Source organism: Lepisma saccharinum, unplaced genomic scaffold (genome assembly GCF_977018435.1).
Source record: "Lepisma saccharinum unplaced genomic scaffold, izLepSacc3.1 HAP1_SCAFFOLD_777, whole genome shotgun sequence".
Classification (NCBI taxonomy): Eukaryota; Metazoa; Arthropoda; class Insecta; order Zygentoma; family Lepismatidae; genus Lepisma; species Lepisma saccharinum.
This window is the reverse complement of record NW_028143440.1, coordinates 62,902-80,404: the sequence shown is the minus strand read 5'-3', so window position 1 is coordinate 80,404 and position 17,503 is coordinate 62,902. Positions and strand designations below refer to the sequence as shown.

Here is a 17,503-nt window from a genome sequence, read left to right as displayed (position 1 = left end):
ATTGGACAAGGAATACTACATATATTCTTTCAATTCCATTTTCATTTAGAAGGATAAAAAACACCCTGGCATGGATAATAACAACTTTCTTTTGCAGGGTATAAAATTTATTGCGGCGGAGAAATCCCCGGCATCCTCACCACCCCCGTTAATTCGCACACTCCGAAACTCATTTAAAAACCTTCATAAAATTCCACTCTTTTTCCCCCCTGTATAAAATTCCACTCTTTACCCCCTGTCTTAAAACATCCCCCCAACCTTCGTTTTATTACTAACACAAAATATAAAGTGTTCCCCTGTGCTTTGCACAACGCCATGAAGGCGTATACAGGGTGTGGAGTTAGGACCCCACACTTTCTTGATCATGGCCGAAGGTGGGGCTGATGTGATCAGCACCACACCCCTATCCGCCTTTACTCCACAGAGTTTCCTACAGATACCCACTTTATACGACGCTGGGTGTGTGCCGGAGCCGCTTGAACAGGTGGATAAAATCCCGGTTTCCCCGCCGGAGATCGGACCGAGTCTCTCGCATAGTAATGAGACGCTAGCTTAGCAACCGCAGCTATTATACTATCATACAGATGCCATTACTTTTATTCAATTAGCCGACCCCAGTGGCGGAGTGGTTAGCACATCGCGCTACGACGCCATGGGTCGCGGGTTTCGAATTCCGGGCCTGGACATGAATGTTTGTGAGTGTCCATTCATCCATTTCATCATATCATCACTCATTCCCATCTTTGCAAATGAGCTAACAGTGGCACAAAAAGCGAAGTAAAATAAAGCAAATCAATCAATCAATCAATGCGGCAACTTTCTAACATTCTCATGAATTTCACAGGGCCTCCCCATGGTGCAGTGGTATCGTCGTCGCCTTGTAATCAAGGGGTCCCGGGTTCGATACCCGGTGGAGGCACAAGTGGTTCGGATCCCACTTTAAACTGTACGTCCAGTCCCGATTAGCCTTACTGTGCATAAAGTGGACTTAAAAAACAACATATCAATATCATGAATTTCACCTGATTAATTTTGTGAATAGAAGGTAGCATTGGTGTTATCGAGAAGTAGGTCTGTAGGGACTTCATTCTATGTGTCCTCTTCTCTATTAGAATCGACAAAACGAAAGATGTTTAATCTTTTGTGTATTGGAATTCAATAAAGTCCCAAAACGTGTAATTTGGTGTGCGAGAGGACGCGTTGAACATAAATTTCTCTCGTCAAAATGTTCTCTTTTGGTTCCTTCCGTTAGTCAATTATCCAAACAATAAATTCCTTCTATTTGATCGGAAACTGTTGGACATTCAAATATAACATTTTGTGTACTGAAAGTTGTATTACATGATATGGTATTATAACATATTTTATGTCTCGCTCAATCTGTGTCTTCAAATGTGAGATAAAAAATTATCAAAGATATCAAAAATTAATGAGATTTCAATGGTTGCCCATGGATTGTTTGATACTAATACACAAATGGATATCGACATCCTTTACGCTGTATGCTGCTACATACTTCTATTAGGTAGGCATTGCGATTTTTCTATCTTACATAGTTTCTATGTCCAAACTAAAATGCAATAATACGTCATGTTGGTTGGTATTTTGGACATCTTTAAGTTCAACAAATCCCACAGCCATACTGCAGGGTCGAGTGTAGAGTACTGTGGGAACTACTTTCTCTCGCTCGTACTTGTTCGAGGCTCCCACGCTCGAGTGTTTACAATGGAATAACATTTTAATCTGACAATAAACGTAGACACATGTATGTAAAATAACTGTGCTTTCAGTTTCAGCCCATAACCATATGTTTCATTTTCAAATACCATATACATTTTATCAAGGAGATAATTACAATGTTTACTTACGTTTCAATTTCAATGCGTCTCTCACCTTACGATGCATATTTAAGGGTCCACTACTACAAATATATGGTTATATCACTCGTTTTTAGAGTTATTAGCTCGAGCGAAGCTGATCTCAATTCCGTACGCTATCCAGCGTCGTCCGTACGAACTATTTGGCGCTCGAGAGAAACCCTCTTCCAGCACTACTCTACTTCAAAGGTTTCACAAATTGTTAAAGCAAGGTATAGTGATATCCATTGTGCAATAAAACCCATAATTTCCTTAAGGAATTTAATTCCGTGTATATTCCATAGGATTTTTTTAATGCTAGCTCTGAAGTTAATTTACATATTATGTAGAACATTGTTAAACTATTAATATCAGAATGCACAATAAACACTTATTTAAGTGATTGAATGTTACATATATGGCATATACATAGAGCAAATACAGAATAATGTCTACCTTTCATTTTGAAATTGTACCTTTCAACAAATTATACAATATTGCTAGTTTCTTTATGTAATATTACATCTTTTCAATATCACTACGAATCATATACAGGGTGTCTCAAAAAGTCACTTAACACCCTCGGTACAAAGCCACTGCAGCGCGCAACATGAAAATGGTGATGACCAATCGTTATCAAGCCAAGAGGGTACCACATTGACACCACCCGCATGGTCGGCGGCCATCTTGATGTTCGACATCTTGAATTCAACTTCAGAATTTTAAATGGGAAGGGGGTGATATGATATATCAAATCAGGCTAGAATTTCACGAGAAATGCAATGGTGGAGGTTTTTTTTTTATGGATCTTTAACAAGTAAAAAGTTATGACTGAATTTTGGTACCAATTTACTCCTTTTCGAGGTGTTAGAGAAATGCCTTAAAATTTGTTTAGCTCATCGGTAATGCATCGAGATCAAAGAGACGTCTAGGGAGAGAAGTTCGCATGCCACTGCACAAGATTTTAATCGGATACATCCATGATGAGCTGTGCATTATGAATGGTTGTCGCGAAGAATTACAGTGTGACGCTTCCATTAAATGAAAAGTCCTTCACAGTGACAAGGCTAATGTTTATGTTCATAAGGAAGTTCATAAACAGAATATTCGATGCTTTTTTATCTGATAACCCATTTTCGACAGATCAAAGCTGAATGGTTAGTGCTGGTAAGTTAATGGTGTGCCGTGCTGTGTGGAACACGACTGGTTAGTCAATTTTCTATCAACGGAACCTTAAGTGCTTAGGGCTACTTGGAATTGTTAAATAAACAGGTTTTTTCATCCTTGCTTATGGAAGAAGGTACTTTTTACAGGGTTTTTTTTCAATAGCGAGGAACACCAGAACACTATGGGAACGTTGTGAAGCAGTTTCTGTCCAACGTTAGTTATCAGATGACAAGGGTCGAATATTCAGTTTATGAACTTCCTTATGATCATAAACATTAGCCTTGTCACTGTGAAGGACTTTTCATTTAATGGAAGCGTCACACTGTAAATTGTTCGCGACAACCATTCATAATACGCAGCTCTATGTGGATGTATCCGATTAAAATCTTGTGCAATGGCATGTGAACTTTTCTCCCTAGACATCACTTTGATCTTGATGCATTATAAACAAATTTTAAGGCATTTTTCTAACACCTCGAAAAGGAGTAAATTGGTACAAGAATTCAGTCATAACTTTTTACTGGTTAAAGATACATCGAAAAAACCTTCACCATTGCATTTCTCGTGAAATTCTAGCCTGCTTTGATATATCATATCACCCCCTTCCCATTTAAAATTCTGAAGTTGAATTCAAGATGGAAGACATCAAAATGGCCGCCGACCACGTGGGTAGCGTCAATGTGGTTCCCCCTTGGCCTGATAACGATTGGTCATCACCATTTCCAAGTTGCGCGCTACAGTGGCCTTGTACCGGGAGTGTTAAATGACTTTTTGAGCCACCCTGTATATTTTCTAAAATCGACACTTCCGATACACACGTATCAATTTCTAGTAACTTCTATCATCATTCAAAGTAGAGATATTATGTAAACATTGTATGACAAGATCAGATGTAGGTAGACTATGACACTTGTAAGTAACATACACGTTTATATTTTTAAAAAATCACCTTGCGAACACAATATAAAAAGTTACAAAATTATGTGAACGGATGAATGAATATTTGCCCCAATAAATTCTGTATTTGGAGTAAGACATTTTGTAAACACACTTACATAAACTAAGCAATTGAAAACTAATTATTACCACGAGGTTTTTAGATGTTGTAGCAGTTCGTGATTATTCTTATTTCACAACATCAAGACTCACATTTTGAAGGTAAATACTTATTGTCCCAAAACATAAGTTAAAATTAAAGAAAATCTGTGACTGTGACATTCGCGTAGAACCCCATGCTGCGTTTAACTATTAATATCGGACTATAGAGCGCTCTATTGCATTGGTTGACTAATAGGATATAGTAATATTGTAATTCCCTCTTCACTTCTAGTGAATTACTTAACATTACGTACCTTACATCTCAAATTTGAAAGGGAAAACATTATTAATAGGCAGGCTTTTATTATATTTAGAAATATCTGATGAATTAACATTTAAAAAATACTAAGTTATATGAATACATGTAGCTATGAATATTTGCTTTAGAAACGCTTTACTCAAAGCAAGTTTTTTTACACACATTATAGAAATAACTAATTGCAAACAAATTAGGAATAAATTATTCCTAACAAAAGCTACAATGAGGAGTATTTTTTACTTTTTATGGCGCAGAATGGTGAATCTTATTGTACCAAAATGCACACTTATTTATCATAGCAACACAAGATATTCTTCTATGTGTTTACACAAAATTCTCTGCCATATGATATTAATTTACAGTTTCATGTTGGATTGAAGATTAATGAACTATGGACATAAAAAAGAATTTAAACATTTGTTTTAATAATTTAATATTACACTCCTATAGAAATATCGCTTGTGCGTATAGAAAGTTCTCAATTTAATGCAAAAAGAACACTAGCTTCATGTGAGAGAGAAACTCTAATAGTTTTTATTTCTTCTGCAAGAGTTCTTAACTCCTCCATTCACTGCAGTTGGTGTTGCTTGTCAATATTTAGCAATTTTCTACAATTGCAACTGCAACCATGTATGAACGTTTGCATTCAAGCACGTGATATTTGTGACAATAAATATTAAAATTAACGAAATAAAAATTTGGTGACTGCAAATATTTTTTTTCTTATCACAATTCTAACAAAGATCAGAAGTAGTTGTTCACACTCTACAAAAACAACCATTAATTATTTGCTATTTTAAAATAATTTTTCTTTCTATAATTTTAGAAAACTGTGCAATTGAGCATTATGTTATTCTCTTTCTGACTATGCGTCGGACAATATAAACATTATATTTACTCTCAATTTATTCCTTAAACTTGTGTATAAAATGCATCAATCACATGAGAGATTCATTGTTAACTGATTCTTTTAATAAAACATGAAAATACTTTCTAGTTTCTTTCAAATTCAGATTTACTTGAGAATTGTTTGAGTTTAAATTTCTTGTTCTGAGTTATTCTGGAATAAATAAAATACTTGACACCCTTCCATTCTCTATCTTTTAGGATCCCATTACTTTCTTGAATACACCTCTCACACTCATCCTTCTTGGGAATTATTTCCCTAACTAAATGCCTCTTGAAAAAGTTCGACACTACTTCTACTTCCTCTCTTGACCACCACTTCTTTTTAGATGGCTTTCTCTTCTTTTTAAAAATGTTTTCTATTTCAGGATGACTTTCAGCAAATGTATGCATATCTGTATGTTCCTCACTTGTTTCAGATAAACGTTCTTCAACGCTATTGCAAATATTGCCTTGTAGTTCCTCAAATCTTTCATTGCTGACCATATCTGTCAAATGAAAAGTGATTTTTATTAATTGTGTACATGTAAGAAAGGTAACAATTTTCTAACTGAAAATTGAATTTAAGATACCATAGGACGGGACGTGTATGATATAAAATCAACGTCAGCGTAATGAATGACTATAAATTATAAACATAATTTCATTGAAATTTCAACACATGTATTCCTGCTCCAAAAATAACAATACGCCCAGGGTTTTTTTTTTTTTTTTGTTATTAGCGATAAACCCGAAATGTAACGGAGAGACGCAGCAAGTAGTATATGCACGATTTATAACAAATGTGACTGATTCACGGCTGTAATTTTGTCGCGAATTTTAGCGAAATTTACCGTTTCTGCGAACATTTTCATTTTTACGATAAAAACGAAAAAATGGCATTTTTTACAAATTTCTTTTTAAGAAATATATTCGATTTGAAGATGTTGGCTGCAAAGGAATGAGAAATCATTTGGAAAGGCACAGTAACCTGAAAGTTTATTATTTTTTATGTTGTTTTATGAATGAAAGTAAATGAGAGACAGATTGTTTTGTACATTCCACTTTTTCTAAAATATAAATATAACTGAGTAAGGCTGATTTTCAGAAGGTGAAATTTATTATTTACTATTTTTAAGCTTATTTTCCCATAAATGTTGCAAACATTAAGCCTTGTATAAATTAATAATTCATTGATTTAGTAACATTATGTATAAGTGCATGGCATTAAAAATTACCACGAAATTTTCACGAAATTACTGCCATATTTTTAACTATAAACACGATATTTCATATATTTTTCACGAAATTCTTGAAAAAATAATACAAAAAAACCAGCCCTAAATATACCCATTCCATGGGTTTATAAATTTATGTGGTAATTTGGAAAATTGTAAATCTTTCTACACTATATGAAAGGAAATATTCATTGAAGAGTACATGAATCGAGGTTTCCTAATCATCCGAAAATGGAACACTGTCGCGTGATTTAGAAGATTCAAAGGAAAAGATGAATTTGAAATTATTAGATATATTGCCTAAAAATAATCTAAATTTTTACCAATGACTTGCAAACCAAAATTATGGGAGTGTGTGCATGTGCATGTATATATATGTCTGATACAGAATAAGAATTTTGAGAAATGGTACTCTGATCATTGTATAAAGTAACGATTATTTGTAAAAACGAAAATCATTTACATATTTGATATCCCTGCATTCAACGTATAATTACTTGATATTTTGTATGTATATATTATAAATAAAAGTTGGTCTCGATTTTCATTTTAAGTAAATTATGCTACAAAGATGATAACCTCCCCCCTCGAAGTCTGAAAATAACAATAACTTTCAATTAATATTGTGAAACAGAGTCATTAACAGAATGAGACCGGTGTCAAACAGGCGAACTATGGATGAGTAGCCTAATCCGATCACGGAAGCCTGCACAGGCTGGGGGGTTCGTCGTACTGACCACACGTGACTCCCACCTCTGCTGAGAGCAAGTGGAAGTATGAACAGCAGTCGGTGAGTTGGGCAAGGCTCTCAAAGTGTTACCTATTGATTGTAACAAAGGAAAGGAATACGTATGATCAACACTCAGGTTTTCAAACATGTGTTCTTGGAATTACATTCGTGTAACGTAAGAATAGAAATAGTTCTTTTTAAGAATAGTGGCTATAGTCATTCGTTCTTTTTATCGTTGCCAAACCTGACTGAATCAATGTAATCAATGAATGTGACATCATCTAACATGTTCCGCGCCCGTGGCGAAATGGTGTACATATCGCGCTATGACGTAAGGGGTTCCAGATTCAAATCCTGGTCAATACATGAGTGTGTGTTTGTCCCGTCATCTATTTCATTCCTTTATCATCGCGATTACCCCAAGTGGCTGCAAAGTGTAGTAAAATAACCAAAATTAGCATCTAGAACTTAAAGGCATGCATAAGTTTTATGTTGTTGAAGGTACGATGATAGTAAAATAATATGGAATTGTGAGTATATTGCGAGTGGAAACTTAGTCCATGCTACAAATATAACATAAGTGAAATATATTATAAATGTGGTATTCATACCTGGGAGTTGAACATCAAGCTCGCTCAGTGATTTGCCCCTGCACTCTTCTAGTCCTCCTCTCTGATCCAATGTAAGGAGTAATTTGCTGACACTGGCGAGCTGCACAGTTGACTCTGGCAATCTGTAATATTCTCTGTGGATCTGAATATCGTGTCCCATATGTCTCGCGATTTGGTCCAGTTCACAGTCCTTCAGATTAAGCAATTGGGACATGGTTGCAATATGTTTCCTTAAACGTGTAGATCTTAATGCAGCTGGGTTCTTTGCTCCACATTCCTGAGAAAACTTTCTTAGGCAATCGTGTGCCCTCACACAACTATCTTGGGTTGAAGGAATGGCAAAGAAATACGGATTACTTTCACGGATGTTTCCAACTGTTCTAGTATGGATTAATATTTGCATGCATTCGTCAATGCCAGGTGTTAGAAATAAAGGAACGCCTCGGCCTCTCTTCCCACGTATTTCTATTCTTATTAAAGACTGACACAATTTCTTTTCCAGATCAGTTAAGCTGTTGAATACATCTTCATTAAATTTATTATTTACCCTGTGCTTAGTGTAAGTTTCTGTTAACAGTCTTTGAACTTCACCAACTCTTCTCCGATTGAATAATATGAGGTACGTTAACACAACCTGACAGAGCGAAGTCCATGTATATTCATCGGGATTGTCTTTCATCTTCTGTGTGAGGTCCTGTTTGGCCTTCTTAAGATACGACTGTAGTTTTAGCAGATCGTCTCTTAGTGGCAGCAAAACATCCGTATTCCATTTCTTTTCCTCCAAAGTTTTCAAGGCATTCCTTGAAATTTCAACATTCCATTCAGATGTCATCAAATGAAGGAAATCATCTGCATTCTCCTTCATTTGTATATCATGAGTTATTATAGCGTCGGCCTTCATTATCTTTGCCGTCTCAGATAGGGAATTGCCAATTTTCAGTGCTAAGGAGGGAGCTTTATATGTATTAGATTCTCCCTGGAAACCACAAAGAATACGTACAGCTTGAATCACACTTTTAAATTTTGCAGGTGAAATACAGTCTCGTAGTGTGATTATTGTATTGTCAAGTTTTCTAATTTCTATCAAAAACCTTCCGAGTTCTCTCATTTTGCTACTGATGGTACTGTGCATATGTTTTAGGTGACCATGGATATTGTGCAGTCGGCTTCCTAATTTGAGAATCAATTCATCATTTCGAACCACTAGAGATACTCTGTCCTGAACCATCCTACCAAGAACATTCTCCTTCAGACCTTCAGTGGCTACTGATGAAATGGGCATCAGTAGCGAAGCGCGTGCTTGGTGGCGATACTTGGAAGGTGGTCCATTTTTCGGAGCAAATTTACAAATTTTCTTGTGTCTCCAGATATTAGATTTTACAAGCAATGTGAAGCAATATTCGCATGGCAAATATTCTGGTGTTGCTAATTGGATATATGGCCTTCTATTAACAATGAGTTTTCCTTTCTTATTTTTCACAACTTCAACATTGTGAGTATAATTTCCACGGTTCCTAAGTAATGTTAAGGCTTCCTTTCGTTCCTTTGAGTTCTTAGGAAATGCAAAAGCTGCCTTGACGTCTAATTCATCTATGTGCTTTCTGTGTAGGTGCCGTGAAAGTTTTATCATTGTATCTCCACAGTAAAAACAATGTTGTCTCTTATTAAATATTCTTTTAGTTCCATTCTTTCTCGTAATATCTACTTCCAACGTGTCACTACTGGAAGACAAAGTGTCTTCTTCATTAATCCTCTTTGATCTATTACAAGTATCGCTATAACTACACTTTTTACTCTCCTTATCAGAATTAACTGACGCCAAGGCTTTATTTTTCTTAGTTGATTCAAGACAATTTTCAATTTCAGTATCAGAATTATCTGTGTCTGGAAGATATTCAGATTCTGAAGGAGTTAAGTCTATTGAAGAATCTTCCTCGACCTCGTTACTTTCCAAGACACGATTGGTTGATTGAACATGTTCTCTTCCTTGCAATTGTAAGTCATCATGAAGGGATGACCCAGCTTCGTTTGTTGTTGTATTTTCCACAGAAAGCACATCCACCACCATGTTTCCTTTCTTATATATAGCTGTTTTTCTAAATTCCGATAATTTTGGAAAGGATGGAGCTGTCTCTCTGCATGTAGATTTCTGATCATTAAAATTAAGTCTCTCTGATTTGCCTGACCTTTGCTTGATTGTTGTACACACTTCTACCTTTTTTCCGTTGTGTTTATTAGTACTGCTCTTCTTAAATTTTCCCACGGACGACGATAAATGTTTTTGTCTCAAAGATCTATTTATTTGTTGAATTTTACTTGTTTTGCGATTTTGTTGCATTCTTTCTACCATCCTTGTTTTATCCTTCTCTATTCTTGATGAAATGTTTCCAATTATATTTTTCTTTGCATATTCTTTGTTTCTATCAGAACACTTTGAGTAGTCTTCCATTTCAAACTGATTATTTGCAATAGGTATACTGTTAGAATTTGATACCTTTATATTTTCTTGCCATTCACACCACTCAGTTTCCCTTGAACATAAAATAATTGCATTTTCCACTCTGTGGTTATTAGCTAAATGTGTTACTTTGCTTTTCTCTGTCAAATCCGGTTGATAATTCGGACGTTTTACCCCATCACACGCAGTTGCTTTACAAGATTGCCTTTGTTGGTAGGAATTTTCATGTTCAGTACTAGATATTTCAGTTTTATCTTGTAAAGGAGAATTGTTCACTGTCTCCACATGTGGCAATTGCATATCTTCCAATTTTCTCTTCTTAGACGTTTGTAATGCCTCTTGAGCATTTCTGTTGATCCATTCTTCTTCTTTATCTTCATTCACAGATGGTACGTTGTTTGCATTGGATGTATATACGTCTGTTTGACATTCACGCCACTCAGTTTCCCTTGAACATGAAATAATTGCATTTTCCACTCTGTGGTTATTATCTAAATGTTTTGCTTTGCTTATCTCTGTCAAATCCGGTTGATAATTCGGACGTTTCACCTCATCACACGCAGTTGCTTTACAAGATTGCCTTTGTTGGTAAGAATTTTCAATTCCATTTACTACATGTTCAGTACTAGATATTTCAGTTCTCTCTTCTACAGGAGAATTGTTCACTGTCTGTGACATTTGTATGTTTTCGAATTTTCTCTTCTTAGATGTTTGCTTCACAGTACTTTCCAATGTCACTTGAGCATGCTGTCTGCTGGCAGAGTCTTCTTCTTCACCGTCATCCAGAGATGGTCCTGTAAAAATATTAACAATTTGTTCACCTTAGAAACTAATGAAATCAACATTTCTTGAGAAATGACTACGTCTTTCTCTTCGTAATTAATATTTCTATGCGATATTGTATAACATTATATATTATGTAAAATAGAAAACAAGCGTAACCAGAGAGGGATACCGGGAGGGTTATATTCCCCAATTTTATCAGATTTCCTTTCCGAAGAGAACTTTGTTAAATACTTAAATCAAGTTGGAGCAGCATTCACAATCTTACCGTGATGTGCTTAATGGGTACTAATCAGAACATGTTATATCCACGGTTAAACTTATAAACAGTCAGACTACTCTATTTGTATCTCTAATAAAGAGATATCGGTTAGTTTGATTGTTAAATAGAACGGATAATGGGCGGATCAATAGAGAACATTTTCACGAAAGAAGTGACTGTTCAACATGGCCTTCAGAACACAAAATTGCACGTATTACATGTTTCAGTAATTCCAGGATCTCAACGGTCAAATATATATTGATTGTTGAGTTTCAATTGTTTGACCCTCCCCTTCCCCCTTATATACGTGGACCTTCATATTATTTATGTCACTTCAGAGTAGTATTGAGTAGGTCTGCCAGTGCATCAAATTCTATTTTCATTTCCAATAATTTTTCTGACTACCATATATTTATCAATCGGTTTCGACTGTTGACTACAAAAATCAAATGGATAGCCCAATCGAGAACGTATATACTACATCAGGTGCGTATTTCCAAGATGTTTCAGTTTTTACCAAGTTTCAAATTTCTAGCTCTAATAATTCCGGTGATATCGTAATGTTAAAAATATATAGATTGTTGACTTTCGATTTATTTGCTACCACAGACAGACGGATATGTCGATTCAGATAACTTATATCGAGATGATCTATTACATTTTATTACGTAGCATTAACAGTTTCTGAGATATCGGCACGTAACGTGACTTCGATTGTCCCTCACGGAAAGACGGTGCTCGGATCGAGATGATCTATGATGCTTTTTGCTGGTATTTCTTAGGTTTATCAACCTATCAAGTTTCGTATTTGGAGCTCTGGTAATTTCTGAGATACGGCTAGTTGACACGGACTGGCAGACAGGCAGGCGGAAGAATACGCAGTGGGAAACTTCTCCTCAGCTTCACTGATTAGTACTCAAAATAAAGCACTGCTTTAAAGTGTAAAATTTGCTTTATGCAGTGACGGCGCCTGGAAAAAAGCTGTGGGTGGAGCCCCTCAGTAGAAAACCCAATTTTCTTTGGGGTTTTCATATTTCCAAAGTGAATTTTTAACCTTAATACAAGTGATATTTAGAAGTATATAAAATGCAATTTCAAGCGTAACCCCCCTCCGTCTTTGCGCCTGCTGCTTCTCTTGTCACTTTTCCCTGGCGTCATTGTTGATTTTATGCTCCTGTACAAGTAAAATCACAGTTTAACGTATTTGTATGGAGGTCTGAATGGCAATATATTGTAAATGACCGAAAATACTATTATTTTTGCAGTGCTTGCTTTATTATTAACTTCTGTTCTTTCTTGCAAATTCGACTCGGTGGCTCAGTCGGAAGGGTGTCTGGCTGCCACGTAGGAAAGCCGGGATTTATTCCCAGCATGGGTGATTTCAGATGCGAATTTTCTAGCTAACTCCCAGCACGAGTGGCTCTGGGACTCATCCAGTTTCTCCAAGGGGTCTCGGGTTCGATTCCCGGTCGAGGCACATAGTGGTTCGGATCCCACTTTAAACTGTAGGTCCAGTCCCGATTAGCCTTACTGTGCACAAAGTGGACTTAAAACACCAACTCAATCAATCAATCATCCAGTTTCTCATTAATGGGTACCTGCGGGGAATCTGGAATCTGGTGTGATCACATCGCCTCTATTATAGCCTCCCTACAAAGGCCACAGAGGACGATGGTAAGTATGCTCAACTACGTAATTAAGTATAAAGATAAAGGATGTTAGAAAAATAAGAGTTCTCGGAAACATGAAAAATGCTCCGTAAATCATTCAGAATCAGTGTGAAGAACTGGGAAGGGGGGGGGGTACAAGAGTACCTAAGAAAGAAATGTAAAGAAGCAGCCGATGAAATATCCTCGCGTTATTTTGTCTAACATTTTCCACCCACCCTACTAAACCTATTACTGTTACTTTGTCTGTTGGAATGATATGTCTCTCTGAAAACGTTTTGAGAAAATTGTTCAAAATGAGTGAAACATCGTACAATTAAATACGGTTTCGTAAAGGGAGTGGAATACACATTTCTAAACAAGTTAGTGATGATAAGATTATATAAATATGGTTCAGAACAAAATACGAAAAACGTTAACCTCCGAATATTCTAACAAAATTTGTAGAAACTACATACTTCTAGTATAAAATATTATATGGCATATTTTATTCAAACTGTATCGTCAATGTTCAAAATTGCAGTATTTGTACTAGAGGTACTTAAGGAATTAATCCCATACCGTAGCAGCGAACAGCCCCATGTCCCAGAACGAAGTTAATTTTTAACAGGTCTAGTTTTTCGTTTCTCAAAAGCAGCTGACATCCTTGAGATATTATCAATTATGACGTCACGGAAGCCTCTCACTTTTCTCAGTTACACAATTTACATCATGCTCAAACATAAAGCTAAAGCTTTGTGGTGATTCTGAACAACAGCTCATGAACGTGTTTTGATTTGGAGGGTACTAACTTCACCATTCATATAAATAGGTTCAACGTCTGTGGAACACGCATCTGTTCTTCATATCCTCCTCTGTTTTTTTTTTCTGAACCGTTGTACTTCCAACAAACAAACTAAGCCCTATTAACAAAATACGTAGGTGTGATACTTCTGTTTCATATTCTTTTTAATTTCTTCTGTAAACAAGACGTAAACCTAGAGACATTGGAAGGACTCATTCCAAATAGATTTATTGAATTAAATGTAGCACTAAATAACGGATGATCCGTCGTTTTCTTGGCTCTTAATTGCTTCAGTTTCTGCACTAAAGCTGATCGATACTGGCAAAATTAGAATTGGACTTGCAGAACAATTCACGAAACTCTTGCTGTCCGATGTGTAGGCGAATATGTAACTTAGAGGGCTTGTAGTTATTGATGTCGTTCTTTCAATTTGCGATTCACGAAAAGTATAAAAGCTGTGGCCGCTACAAATGCAGCCGTTGTTGAGTCACTTGCTCAACCCTCTTCAACTCTCCTACAACTGAACTACAAGGATGTAAACTCTGATTTTCCAAGTTATATTTTATTCTCTGTATGTAATTACACTAACGTACTACACATAACCTTGCCTCTTCCCTGGCTATCATACGCACGTCCACTATCGCGGTTAACCTAACGGTATAACTGAAAAACGTTAATTAAATCAGGTATCCAAACACATTTTAATGTTATATTCTTTTTAGATCTCGTCTAATTTTTCCAATCTATCCAATTGGAAATGGGCCCAGAACGACCTCTATGGATTCACTTGTTCCGAATTTGTATTGATTCATTTGTATCAAATTTCTAGAACTTCGTACATGAAAGAAAAACATTCAGATAGAAACTCCTTGAACAACAATTCTGCAAATTTTGTCAAAAGAAGAGAATATGATGAACAAATGCGTGCTTTTCAGATGTAGAATTAATTGTCCATATTTCTGGATGATAGTAATAAATATAACTAGTGGCTATTTATTGATCTTATTTTCTTTTTTGGAAAGTTTTGAAATTTGTTATGGAAAAAAACCTTGGAAATACCATTACGGTGTTAAACTTGTTTGGGAGGAAGGTGGGATTATCAGAAAGCTACAGAAGCTATCGCATTTTTTGATGTTAAAGGTTTGGTGCATCATGAATATCTGCATGAAGGACAAAAGATAAACCAAGACGTTTATATTGACGTCCTGAAACGTTTTGCGTCCAGCAATCCGGCCTGATTTGTGCACATCAGGGCAGTGGTTCTTATTGCGCAACAATGCAGGGCCCATACTGCTTTATCAGTCCAGGAATATCTGGCCAATCATCGTATTCCTCCTCTACCACATCACCCATATTAACCCGTACTGTCGCCGTGTGATTTCTTTTGTTTGGCCGTGTGATTGATTGATTAAGTTGGCGTTTTAAGCCCTCTTTATACACATTAAGCTAATCGGGACTGGACCTATAGTTTAAAGTGGAATCCGAACCACTATGTACCTCCACCAGGTATCGAACACGGGATCCTTTGATTGAAAGGTGACGACGCTACCACTGCGTCATCGGGGAGGCCCGTTCCCAGTGTGAAAACGCCGCTCAAATGGAAGCGTCAAGATGAAGATATTGCAGCAATCCAAACGGCTGTGACAGATGTGCTGAGAAGCATTCCAGATGAAGCTTTCTCTGCTTGCTTCCTTGACCTCCAGAAACGGGAGCGGCTGTGCATAGATAGCCGACAAGATTTGACAAGACCTAGGACCATTAGTCCGTAAGTTGAATCAATTATTTTTTACGAGCTCAGTCCTGGAACTTTTGTGACAAAGGATGTACTACCCATATTATCAACCATCATGTTCATTAGCAATTTGTCGCAATTTGAAGTTAAAAAAAAAAACAATAGACAGAATGCAATATCTGCTGCAGCAACAGCACAATCCCATTCGTTAAAAAGCATGCTATAAAGAAGAAAAAAGAACGACAATAGTGCTTGACAATCCGCCTGTTCTTATATTTGCTAGTGACTGTACAATACTGCAAGCAAGGCAGATGAAAGGTGAAAAGAGCATTTCTTGACATGTGAAACAAAAATGACCGGTTAACATTAAAAAAAAAAAAATGTTAGAGAAGTATTCTTCGGTGGATAGCGTAGCATTAGAACGCAGACAGGAATATCGAGAGTTTTCTGTTGCGTCTTTGTCAAGGTCAAAAATGAAAGCAATACCCAAGCAGTCAGCTGTTGTTTATAAACGTGAGACATAACCGAGAAAATTATGACAGCTTGAGATTGGTCCCTTCAGGGTTACAAGCACTTGCATTTCATCACAAAACAGCTTTATTTTTCTAAACTCTGTTTCACAAAGGAAGAGCAACGTCTACTGGAAAACATGATACTCTTCTACCCATGTATTCGGTTAAACGTTCGTTAATCAATTTTCCCAATGAGAAACTCCAATATGGACCCAATTCCTTAAAATTACGTATCCAAAAAATAGAATTGCCTTTCTATCTAGTGGAAGAAAATATTCCAATATACCTGTCAACAGGGTTTCAACGTCGAGATTCTAAATTGAAAGCAAATATTTTTAATAATTTGTGACAACCTTTCGCACTCTATGTGCCGAGTTTGTAAGCGTGCTTAAGAAAATTCGTAATGTAATTTTGAAAAGGGCTACTTTTTACAATACTATTAAAACGTTTCAAACATTTCCCTTCTTTTATTTTAATCAGCCAAAATCACATGAACTCCCTCAGCCTTTACGTTAACAAACTGCAGTTTGTACCTGCCTTATCAGCCATATTTCTTCACGGGTTATAATTTAACCTAACAGAGGTAAATCTATGCCTAGGATTTTTAACGCTTTAAAAGTATGAATATAATCAGCATAACCTTTAACTTTGACCAGTAGTTGCCCCCCCCCCACCCCCCTTGCCTCCCGCATACACAATTTTGTATTATTCTCATCCTGGTCACGTTTCGACCCCAATTGTCAGGGAACTAAACGAAATTCCTTCTCTGGGTGCAACACCACTCGCTATTTCCATAGCCTCTGCAATAAAACGACAGTCATATGTCAACTTGATTAATAAAATAACCTAGGCCCAGTCGAACAAATGCTATTCAAGGATGACAACTTGATTCCAAACAAGTTTTTTTTCTGTAAATAGTTATAAGGCGCAACTGCAAATAGTCATAAGTTCTGACCCACTGAAAATTATAATTATATTAACCCAGATATGCTCGTGTTATGTGTTATTATTGCTAAAAATTAAAGAATTAATATAAAAACAGTGAAAAGAACAAGACACTTACCTATCTCCAAAATTGTAGCTTTATAGAACTGTCCGTCGATCCAGCGAACATCATGCACTTCACCAACAGACAACTTCTTATTCTTCATCTTAACTCTCGCTGCAGTACATTTGTAAATAACACCATCTTCTTTGAATCGCACTGAAATAGGCTTCATTACCTTGAAGTTCCGTTTATTATTTTGTCTCATGTTTGCAACTTCACCTATCACACACACGGCACGACTGCCCTCTCACCGAAGCAATGGACTCAATAGTGCGCGCAAAATATTTGGCGGTTTAAAAAACCCGCCTTACCTCCCACGAATTACATGTTGCCAACTACATGAACATTTAATACTCGATTTCCACAATTGACAGAGAAGAAAGTTTCTGCTGTGTTAAGACGTCAGTGTTACA

At 36.4% G+C, this 17,503-nt stretch overlaps 1 protein-coding gene across 1 annotated transcript; it reads right to left on the bottom strand.

Moving 5' to 3' along the window:
• Positions 1–2,135: 2,135 nt before the first annotated feature.
• On the bottom strand, positions 2,136–17,193 carry LOC145983320 (uncharacterized). The gene is made up of 3 exons (XM_083116464.1): positions 17,106–17,193; positions 7,845–11,123; positions 2,136–5,774 (listed from the first exon to the last, which is right to left on the bottom strand). The coding sequence occupies exons 1-3, from the start codon at positions 17,191–17,193 to the stop codon at positions 5,374–5,376; spliced, it is 3,768 nt and encodes a 1,255-aa protein (XP_082972590.1). The 3' UTR covers positions 2,136–5,373.
• Positions 17,194–17,503: the final 310 nt, after the last annotated feature.